Source organism: Symsagittifera roscoffensis, chromosome 6 (genome assembly GCF_963678635.1).
Source record: "Symsagittifera roscoffensis chromosome 6, txSymRosc1.1, whole genome shotgun sequence".
Taxonomy (NCBI): domain Eukaryota; kingdom Metazoa; phylum Xenacoelomorpha; order Acoela; family Convolutidae; genus Symsagittifera; species Symsagittifera roscoffensis.
In genome coordinates this window covers 4,276,959-4,288,618 of record NC_087067.1, presented here as the reverse complement: position 1 = coordinate 4,288,618, position 11,660 = coordinate 4,276,959, and the positions used below count along the sequence as shown (strand labels likewise).

At 33.6% G+C, this 11,660-nt stretch overlaps 1 protein-coding gene across 1 annotated transcript in view; it reads right to left on the bottom strand.

The window, feature by feature from the left end:
- Positions 1–11,660, bottom strand: part of LOC134848228 (potassium voltage-gated channel subfamily KQT member 1-like) — a 57,065-nt gene that overhangs the window by 22,136 nt on the left and 23,269 nt on the right. Inside the window, 4 exon segments of the mRNA XM_063865613.1 lie at positions 1,402–1,529; positions 3,770–3,976; positions 6,185–6,310; positions 10,159–10,290. Coding sequence (XP_063721683.1) covers positions 1,402–1,529; positions 3,770–3,976; positions 6,185–6,310; positions 10,159–10,290 — 593 coding nt within the window.

The window sequence follows — 11,660 nt, the reverse complement described above, 5'->3', positions numbered from 1 at the left end:
CCTTTATAAGAGTCCTATAACTGCGTTCATCGACTCTTAAACAAAACAGACTTTTTTTTGAAAAAACGCCATTTGAAGTTCTTTGGTTATCTACAAAAAAACATCTTGAAATTTTTTGTTAGCAAACTAATCCAATTTGAGAAAACTGGATCAATAGGTGAACATTTTTTTTTCGCTCGGATTTTTACACAAAAAAATTTGCTTTCAAAACTACTTTGAAATTGCTAAAACTTTGAGCGTGACTAAATTGTAAAACTTGTTACAGAAAAAATGATCATCAAAACCTATACAAGTAACTTCACTACGTTCATTGACTCTTAATCATACTCAATCGAGGGAACTGGAAATGATCAAGGCTTTGCGATTATGATTTTGGGTTTGATTTTATTTTACGCCGCAAGTTGAATTGGCGGTAAAATATAAAAACTTTAAAAATATTGTCTAAAATCACTCGAGCTAACTATTTTAAATAGGTTTTTTTTAGCTGACATTCACTTTCATTTAGTAGATTGGTTGTTTCTAACATTCATGGACCATAATTTTTGGTTGCCAAATTTTTTCAAAGGATATCCATTTTTGACCAATCTACCCTAAATTTTGACCGACCTACCGTTATAAAGTTTCTCATTTCGACCTGCAGCATAGAACATTTTTTTCCAGCCCAGAAAAATTTGCCAAACAGGGTCTTTATGGTGTCTTGATGAACCTCGGAAAACCAATTTCCGACGCGCATTACGAGGCCAAACTGTGTTTTTTTTTCTGTGAATTGTAGGCAGATTCCGCATCAAGACGCTATCTCTTCTGTTCATCTTTTGTTCTTTCATTTTCTTTGATCATTTCGACAAATTTTTATCAGGTTTAAAGACTTGTCTCTGGATTCCTGCGACCTACACACACCAAATTAATCGCCTATCCAGTGCACGGTTTGGCCTCGTAATGTGAAAAAAGTACAACGACTGGTAGTTTTTAAAGACATCCATTTTTCGGTGACCGACCCTAAAATTGTTCTAAAAGCGCCGTTGGCGTTAATAATTAATAACTTAGGGGGGGGGGGGTTCAAAAAAACGCATTTTTTTTGGTGAAAACTTTCCAAAATCTGCCTAAAAATGCCTTATTTGGCCAGTTTTTTCAAAAATATTTGATGGCCCCCTGAACACCCAAAATATAACAATATCTTTTGAAGGACAAAAATTTTGGCCGGCCATCAAGAAAATATTGCATCCAACCGCGTGTTCACGCTCACAAAATCTGTTTTGTATATGAAATACTGTGCAAGACTAATTCGCACAACCAAGCCGTAAAAAGTACCAAAGGAGGGAACCTTTGTGCTGGGAAGAGATCGAATCCCTCAGGTCGAAACCATCCCCCCTCTCTAAAACCGCCCCTGCATCTAACACTTACTTGCGTGCGTTGGTGTCGTTGTGATGTAGGTGGGGGTTATTTTTTTGGGCTATTTTGGGCTTCACGTGTATGAGCCAAGTCGCTACTGACAGCGAGTCTTCATTGGCCGCATAGCATCGCCACAGACACTGGAACAAAACATTAATACAAACCAGTTGCTGGAAAAGTAGCGCTGAAAGTTCCGACTATACCTAATTCGTAGCAAACTTTTTCAAAATAGAAGCAAACGTTCAAAAAAACTGCTTTCCAGAGTTTTCTAAACACTGCTTTTGGGCCAGTTTTTCTTAATACAGAACGTATATGTGAAGCAAGGATAGCTATGTTACGGAAGTTTCGGTTTCTTTTTTTGTTGTTCCGATCGTGAAAGTTGATACGAAATTTTTTAAATGACAAGAGCATCTAAAGTAGAACGATGGCACTTAAATTTTCCTTGTTTGAGAATATTAGCAGAAAAAGCCCAAAAGTTCTTGCTGCATTTTTACAGTGCATTTTTCTAATCATTTTTTTGCCAAGTGAATAAGTCTAAGTCTTAAATTTTACAAGGGACAAAAAATAATAAAAAATCAATTTTGTTGATGCTTAAAATAATTCTCCTGCTTTCTGAGGCATCGCTTGAACAGTTTGAATTAAGCCTATCGATGTAATCTCTGACCATGTCGAATTGATCTATACAAAATATCCGATGTATAAAATAGTATAGGTTCAAAAACATTTTTTTATTATTACCAGGGGTGGATCTACGATTTTTTCGAGGGGGGATTTTCAAAAAAATTTCAAAAACTTTGTCGACATTTTTTTTAGGTCGAGCATATTGATTTTCCGAGCTCCCCCAAAGCACTAAAAAGATTTTTTTGCCCAAAAATTTCTGCGCCGCGGGCAAATTTTGAAAAAACAAGCCAAAAAAGGCGTTTTTAGGCCCTTTTTGGAAAATTTTGACCAAAAAATCGCGTTTTTTCGGCACGCCCCCCCCCTCAAAATTAGTAAAAATTGGCGCCGAAGAAGCCCTTAGAAAACTTATAGGGTCCGTAACCAAAAATGGATATCTCAAAATAGTACAAAGGATGGACCCATTGGGTCGGCAGGAGGTCGAATCCCTGAAGGAAAGAGCGTCCCCCCCCCTAAATCCGCCACTGATCATTTTTATTATTATTATTATTATTGTTATTATGATGATTAATTACTATGGTTCACACCAAAAAAGTCTATATATTACGATTTGAATAGGCTTGCTAATTGCAAGCGTAAAAATTTTTATTCGCTGAGGCAAAATATACAAAAACATCGGAAGAAAGTTGAAAAAAAAAGTTTTTAAAAAGAAAAAATTGGTCAAACAAAAGTTCAAATTCCTCGATATTTATTAATGTCAAAAATCCCAAAAACTTAAATATTCAATTAGCAACGGAACAAAACTTACAAAAAGTCAACAAAATTCGACAATCTTTGAGCAGAAACAAATTGTTACGAAAGAAAAAAATGATTTTATGAAGAAAAAATTAAATCTTTCAATTTGTCCGCTGATTCTAGAATGAACAACACTTGCGATTGCTGTCAAAGTTGCTTACAGCACAAGCAAAATCCGTGGTGCGGCAACGTAATTGACAAACATTGAATAGACAAACGAAAGTCCTACAATTCAATTTGAACGGAAATTGTTTTCAATTGCATACAAACCGAAAAAAACACGGTCCGGTCAAGAAGGGAACCCCAGACTTAAGAATGAAACGACGACCGTCGTACGGCGTTACACCGAGGTTATTGTGGAAAGGACCTGAAAGATGTTAGCGTTGAATATTAAAAATACAGGGGCGAAGCGATGCCACAACCATAGCATTGCAAGCTAGCAAGCAGGAAAGGAAAGGAGAGCCTCTAAGTCCAAAGAAAACGGAAAAAATTCTCCAAGAAACATCAAATAAAAAAACTTCAAAACGTTGTCTGGAATGATGTTTTATTTGCGCAAAATACGTCTAGAAACTCATTCGATAGCGTTTAATGAAAACTCAACAACAAGTACCGAGCAAAAGTGAAATTGTTGTCATGAAAAACATTGAACTATAAATTCTTTTCTGAAATTGTTAACGATTTGAGGGGAAAGCATGCAAACGATCCAAATTTAGGTTAGGAAGCCGATTAGATATAAACCGAAATCATTTTAGCCGAAAAGTTCTAAGGCGAAAAAATCAAAAAAAGGAAAATACACGAAGTCAAGGGTAGTATAATTGCAAGATGCAGGAATAAAGGAAAACATAAAAAGCAACAAGAAATTTAATTCATTATGCTTAGAAATTCGGTTCATTATGAAGCAAGATACCAAGTGATTTAAGTGATAAAGCTTGCTAATTGCAAGCGTAATTATTAGGATTATAATTACTTGGATCAGAGAAGCAGCTGGCTGTCTGCGCCTGGCGACGTGTTTCTGTCTCTGTTGCTGCTGCACTTTCAAGGCGAACCCACTTCCTAAAATACCTGCTGGCAGGGCAAAGAACGAGATGCCCATTATGGCGAAGAAAGAAGCCGTCAGTTTACCCGGCCACGTTTTCGGAGTTGCGTCGCCATAGCCAACTGTTGTCAAGGTCACCTACATTCAACGAGCCAGTGTCACATGAATTCTATTGTCAAAGCTTTCAAAGTTCAAGTTTTCAAAACGTCAAGGTCACCTTAATGAAATTGGTAGAGGTCACAATTTTATATATGGAATCTTTGAAAAAATGCTTATCATAAAAAACTTGAAAAAAATTGTATGATAAGCATTTTTTCAATCGAATTTTTTTCCAAATTGGTTCACAACTCAAAGAACACAAATAACACTTAAGCAAAAACCATATGATATGCATTTTTTTATAAGAGAAAACTTTTTTGCTCATTTTGATTGAATCTCGCTTTTGAGCTCAACAAAGATTTAACGGAAAATTGATTTGCATGCAAAATTTATCATTTTGTGTCTATAACAAAGTCCAAGCGGAATGTTTAAATGAAAAATCTAAAATCACTAGAATGCTTATCCAGAACGACCAAAAGTGTTTTAAGATCCTAAAATGAACCTAGATCTGTATAAAATAATTAGGTTATTTTTGAACCACTAAAGATTTTAAAATAGAAAATTCTAGCCATATACAAAAACTTACGCTGCTTGCATATAACTCTGAGTGAAAAAACCATTAAATGCAGTTTATCTGCGTATTAATTGCCTTTCTGAAAATCCTTGGTAACTATGTTTTTGGACAAAAAAAACTTTTGAAAACAACTTTTTTGTTTCTTTTTTTTTGGAAAAATGCTTATCATACAATTTCATAGTATATAATAAAACGTCATCCAAATTTTGTAATAAAATTATGAAAAAACGCTCGTTATATAAATCCAAATTGACGAAAAATTTTAATTATAGAGTTTCTTTGTATGGAAAAATGCTTTTTTGCTATTTTCATACTAATCATTTTATAATTCAATACAATTCGCACCTTAATATTTCTACTAAAATTCTGATCAGGTTTCGTTTTCATCATTTTTGCTTAAAGCCAAACCGATTAATTATTAAATGTTTGTCTTGACTGAACACTTAGTACTTAGTGCTGTAGTAGTTCCAAATTGATTTGAGGCTAACTAATTGGTCATTATGTCGACTGAAGTGTAAGTGCTTTAAATTTATTTTGGCAGTAAAAAGTTTATGATTTAGCTATAATTATCCAAGACCGGCTAAGACAAAACCAAAATATTCAGTCTTGTTATTACGAGCATACTTGCAATCTTGTTGCAATGTGGGCAGTCTTGTTAATACGAGCAGTCATGAGCAGTCAATAAATCGCCGAAGTAATAGATATCAAAACGACAAGAATGGATTGCAATCAATTTTATGCAGATAATTTTGCAAAGAGCTAGAAAAAATTGATCTGCATCAATATAAAATCGATTTAGTTATACACAAAACTGTAGCTCAGAAAAAATTGAGTTCAAGCCTTTTAAATCAAGTTGATATAAATGCATTTTTGTCAAATTTTTTGACTTCATTTTCACACGGTTTTTGAGTAAGAATAAAATCAATTTAAATTAATTTCAATCGATTTTGTCCACTTTTTTGTATGCTCATTTTATACATATTCTATACAGATTTGTTCAGACTTTCGCGGTTATCAGATAAGATAAAACTTTTAAAAAGTTTAATGTATGCTTTTCATTTGACTTTGGCGTTTATGCTTGGCCCGAAAAGAAACTCTGAGTATAATTAATCTGTAAATTTTTGCATCAAAAATGAATTGTTCTTAGATAAGTTTTTCAGGCAGATGTCATTTGCGTTACATGATTGCGCCTAAAACGATGATAATGAAAATGAAATTTGTAGAAATCTTGCATAATTTTACTTTTCATACCGTGGGAGCCCTTAGATTTGCAAATTTTTAAAGGGGATCCCTTCATCACAAAAATTTGCGGTATAAAAACTTGCTCTCTGTAGCTCCGATGGAGACTTTTCTCGAATACAAAAAAAATACAAAAAAAAAGTTTCAAATGAGAGTACTTACTATAAATCAATTTTGTTGAGATTCTAATGCATATCAATGCCACTCAAAAATCCATGTAATTTTTTTAGACAATAAAACCGATTTTTTTTTCTACCGTAAAAATTCATTCAGTCCATTCTATATCAAGTTAGGCATCTATATGGGCTATCGTAAATCGATTTTCATGCAGTATATTGTTTGTAGAAAAACCGATTTAAATTTATTTGAATCTCAAGTTTGTCAGTGCCGGCATCTAGGGTTAAATAAGTTGAAAAAATTTGAAGACTACTCACAATTCCCCACCATAAGGCATCGGCGTAAGTTGAGAACTGGGGGTTGGTCTCTTTTTCCGTCTGATAAACCACAAAAGACGCAAAGATGAGACCCAGAAATCCGATGTAAAACGTCGTGATCAGCTCCTGAAAACCGCAAACCAAATTCACAGTTATGATTCAATTTAATGAGCAATTTTTGTCCGTCTAAATTTGTTCTAACGCAGTCGAAATATGAATAATATTCCTAATATGCTTTTTAAACAGAATCGGATACTGCAATGAACGCTAGACGGCGCGAGTTATAAATAATTTTGAGATTAGTGCAGTAGTCTAATTTGAATTGCGCCAAAACAATTCTTTTTTTTCTCAATAAATTTTCTCTTATCGGATGAAATTAATTCTTGATCTAACCAAAATATTTTAAGCAATAAAATTTTTCACCAAATCGGTTCTACACTTAAATAAAGGAAAATTTAGATTAAGACGATGCTTCTAAGCTATCATGAATAATTTTTTAAAATATTATTTCGCAAAGAATTTTCTCAAGTTTCTACTTTTTCTAATTTTCAGATGTTTCTAAAATAATTTTAACATATTTCTAAGATTTAAAATTTAATTGTGCATACAATCGGCTCACTTTTGGGAAATAAACCCTTGTAAACTTTTGTCAATTGAAGAATTAACATTCTCTCCAATCGTCCTTTACGTCAATCAAAGAGAGCTTAATTTCTTGTTAATATTTTAGTAGCTGAAAGCTTTTTTAAGAAGCTAAAACTGTTTTCAAGTTCTTTTGTTAAAATTGCAAATATGGCAAACTAAAATTGAAATTAAAAAAGGGTATTTTTGGCAAGCGATCAGCCAATTTTGAAGAACTATAAAAGATCCATAGAGAATAAATTCAACCGAACAACCTCTAACCCCAATGATATTTTCCCCATTTCTTGTGTTATTCCAACTTTTCCCTTGATAAGTGTGCTATCAAAAGTTTAATTGCAATTTATTATTTTGTTTTGAGACACAGGACTTTCCAAAAAGGGTTGAAAACGTAATCATTTTTGCAGCTATTTAAGACACAAAATTTTAAATTCTGAGAATTTTGTTTGAGCTGATTGTAAATTTAAGACAAAAGTTTTACTCAGTTTTTTGAACTCCGTTTCGAAATATTGAGAATTGTTTCATAGAGTCTTTTGAGAAAAACAATGAGACTTTCAAAGCTGAGGCGGCAAACCAAAATGGCAAGGAAGGAGCATTCGGTTTTGATGGATGTGCGCTGCAGTATGCAAGATGTGTGATAGCAAAATGAATACAAGACTGCTCGTATCAGGGCGAAGCCCTGAATGTTCCGACTGCCTTTTGAGGTTTTATGGAGCAGTAATAACATTAAAAAATTAAATGTAATAAAATTTTTAAAAAATTTTTTTTTTAATTTGAAATTTTTTATGAAAATCATCTCCCCACACGCCATTTAAAGTACAAAAAGATAGATTTAGCTCCTTGCAACCAATCAATTATGGCAAATAAGCTTCTTTTGACCAATTTGGAACGATTTTTAGACGGATTAACTCTCCGCTTACGCGTTAATAGTGCGAAACATATCGCGCGTTAATTGTCTCAAATTGGCCAAAATGGCAATCTTTAAACCCCTAAAACTTTACAAAAAATGATCACAGGTGAAATATCTTTTCAAATTTGAGCTCAGGACAACAATACTTTTCGAATGATATTTAAAAAATTCCGTCAAAAATGGCTAGTTAAAAAGTCGAAATTTATCTGAAGAAAAAAAAACCCACCCCGAGCACAAATATTCCGTTACTTTCGTATCGAAAGTCGGAACAACAATTATTAACCATAAATGATTTATAGTCAAAGGTCTAAAATGTGAGTGAAAAAAACCGAAAATTAGTGCGGTTCTTGTGAAAATTGCCTATTTTGAGATTAAAAATAGAATTTATGTCCGTACAAAGTTATTACAAAAATTTTTGCACCCCATGAACAAAAAATCCCATGAAAAAAACCATGAACGAAGAAACGGCTGATACCATATAATATATTAGATTTGTTTTTTCTTAATTTGCAAGTTTCAAGTCCGATATTTTCTCGCAACTTCTGTCTTGGGCTTTCAGGGCCATGTGCCGATTTTTGCATGAGCCTTGGTGAGTTTTTCTCTACAGGCAGTTTCATTAACACATTGTATATGAACAAAGCTCTCCTAAATAAACTCGGAACTAACGAATTGTTTCATGTTTGACTTTATTGCCTCTGCGGTTCATTGCTAATGCTCTACATGTTTTTTTTGGTTTGAAAATCTTGCTTTTTACAAGCTTTTTGTTGCTCGCTTTCTCTAAATTATGCGCATCTTAATTCAAACTCTGTTCCCTTTTTCAATCAGGCTTTTGGAATTGAGTGAAAAAAGCCTGAATCCTTTTCAACGTCAAATAAAGCCTGCAATTTTATGAACTACATGAATAAACCAAAAAAAATCATTTGTTATTTCCCGTGGGTGATGATCGTAATATGAGATTAAATTCCCCAATTTTTCAAATTGAATAGGGAGACAACAGCACATCAAAATACATGAGTAATTGATTATTTTTGTAGTGGGGGTGATACTGGTATACTGAATGACAAGCAGCCTTCAAATATTTAGACAGATCACTGAACCGTCCCTTAGAAGCAACGTGTTTTGTGAAGTCAAGGGTAAAATAACACGTAGGTGAACACAGACTGACAAGAAAAGAGTTTAAAAAATCTAGTAGAGAAAATGTTCGCTAATCGAACTCTGAACGGGCATGCGTTCCAGTTGAATTAGAATTCAAGAGGCTATAAGTCATTTGTGGCTTGACCAAAAAACATTTTTAAGTGTCATTATATATTAAGATGGTAAAAAACTCATATGATTAATCACATTTTGAAAAAACTTGTCGTGTTTTTTTCCTCCTAAAACAGCATCTTAAACTCCAATTATAAGCATAGTTTCTCATTGAAATTGTGAAAACCTGAAAATATGTGATTTTTGTCTAATATCAAAAACGATTCATTTTTAGTTACACTTTGGCATTAATGTTTACTGAATTATACTTAAAACAAAATAATTAATTTAGGTAAGCTCAGCTTGTCGATGAGCGGACGCAGATGGCTCCAGATTCCATGAGGGAGTAGTCATAAATCTTTTTCGAATTCAAATCTTGCTATTCTTGCAAAAACGTATTAATCATCGTTAAAACATTTTCAGCTGTCGTTAACCATTTGAGCAATCTTTAAGCTACCTCTTTGAATAAAACCCTGATTTGGGCTGCCCTTTAACGTATCTGATGTAGCTTTTGCGAAAAAAAATTTTGTCTACTTTTTTTTTAGGTCGACACTAATAAGACCCTATTTTTACAAAAAAAAATTGCGCCGCCCCATTAAAATTTGAATAAAAAAACAAGTGAAAAAGGCCGTTTTGGCCAGAAAATCGCGTTTTTTTGGCGCACGCTCCCCCTCAAAATTAGTTTGTATTAGAAAAACTTTAGGGTTGGTACATAAAATGATATCAAAGGGGGACTTTTGGTTGGAGATGGGGTCAAGTTCCTGAGGAGAAAAGGGGCGTCCCCCAGTTCACCAACACCGCCCCTAAATGCGCCCCTGTAGCCACTTCCCGACCAGCGCTCATTGAAAAAACAAATCATCGTTTCACAACTGGCGGTTTTTTCTATTATACGGCCCAAAATTGCCAAATTGTTCATTGAGCCTCGGTTGATAATGAAAATCTTGACTTTGTTTTGCTGTTAGTAGCTTAAAGATTGCTTAAAGATTGCTAAAGTAGCTTAAAGATTGCTTTTTTTCAGAAATTGTTTCGAATTTTTTTGAAGTTTTTTTAGTCCAAAAATGGAGCTAAAAAAAACAAAAAACATTTTTACTTTATTTTTATGGCTTATTGGTTGGTAAATGATTTCAACCAATCAGATTCGAGATTTATGATGCAATTTTCAAAATCACCGAAAAGACTTTACCTGGCGATGCATGTAGACGACTGAGCCCAGGAGTTTCCAGGTTCCGGCCCGTCTGTCCATTCTCACTATTCTCAGGATCTGCAGGAACTTCAGACCCCGGAGGGCGTAGGGCGCGAATGTGTTGCCCTTTCCCTGCCGCATCGTCAATGCCGCATCGTCAATAAGAAGAAGGAAAGACCACATATCACAAAATCTATAAAAAGAACAACGATAGCCGGTTGCTGTGCAACTAGCTCAGAATTTTCCGGCCGTATTATTGAAAAGACAAAAAAAGCGTGTTTGGTGCTTTTTTTCAAATTGATGTTTTTTTTGTGAAAAACGGATCTGATCCAAACCTGAAATTAAGGAATATTCGACAGTCACATAAAAATAGACAAATTTAAAAACCATTTTTTGTTGAAAAACTTCCAGAAAAAAAAAACAAAGAATAAATTCAAAAAAAATTCAAAGTTGTTCGAATCCGGATTGAAATTTATTTTAATATGAAATGACTTGACTCATTCCGATGATTATTCGTTGTATTTTTTTTTGGTTCAAAAACAAAAAGAGCATGTACGCTCACCTTATTTGCTCGAAATTAGATTATAAATCAAAAACTTCAAACCTGTTTTTCTCGACACTTAATAAAACTGTTTGAAGTTTTTTTTACTGTTGTTCAAAATAGGACTGGAAGGGCTTTACTATGATATATGATTCATGAGGCAAAGAAAAACCAAAGTACATCCAAATACAAAGTTTCTCTCCTTTTTTTCAAATGGTCAGAAAATAATTTTATTAATCATTCATTGATTAACTATCTATATAAAGAAAAACAAATTGCGTGAAAACTTCCTGAAAATTACAGGCGCCTGAAAAGCCCCTGCAAGTTTCCACGGCGTTAAGGTCTATGAAGTTGTGTTCGCTTCAAAACAATTATGAAACTTTAAGACCAAAATGAAAAAGTTTGAATTTTTTTTTTGAGATTTCTGAAAGCCATCGCCCATACGCTATGTAATAAACAAGCTGATATGTTTTGCATTAGTAACGCTATAAAAAGACCAATATCAAGGTCCAATTTAATCTAGAAAAAATTCTAGGACATTGTATATCCGCTATCGCGTTCATAGCCTGAAATATATTGCGCAATAATTATCCGAAATTGGCCATATTGCCAGCCTTCAAATCAAATAATTTTACGAAAAATTATCACAGATAATTTTTTTCAAAATTGTGTGCAGGACAACAATACCGTTTGAGCGATTTAAAAAAACTTTCGTTAAAAATTGTTGGTTAAAAAGTCAAAATTTGTCCGGAGAACAAAATCAAAATTTGTCTTCGGTGAGCACTTATGATTAAGTAATAGTAATGATTTAAAAACAAAATGGATGAAAAAATACGAAAAATTTTGACGACGTCTATAATTCGAACTGGGATAATTAACGCGCCATATGTTTCGGCTATTAAAGCGTAAGCAGCCAATTGAAATGAGCTGAACAGTTTGTTCTCATTAGAGCGTCACCAGA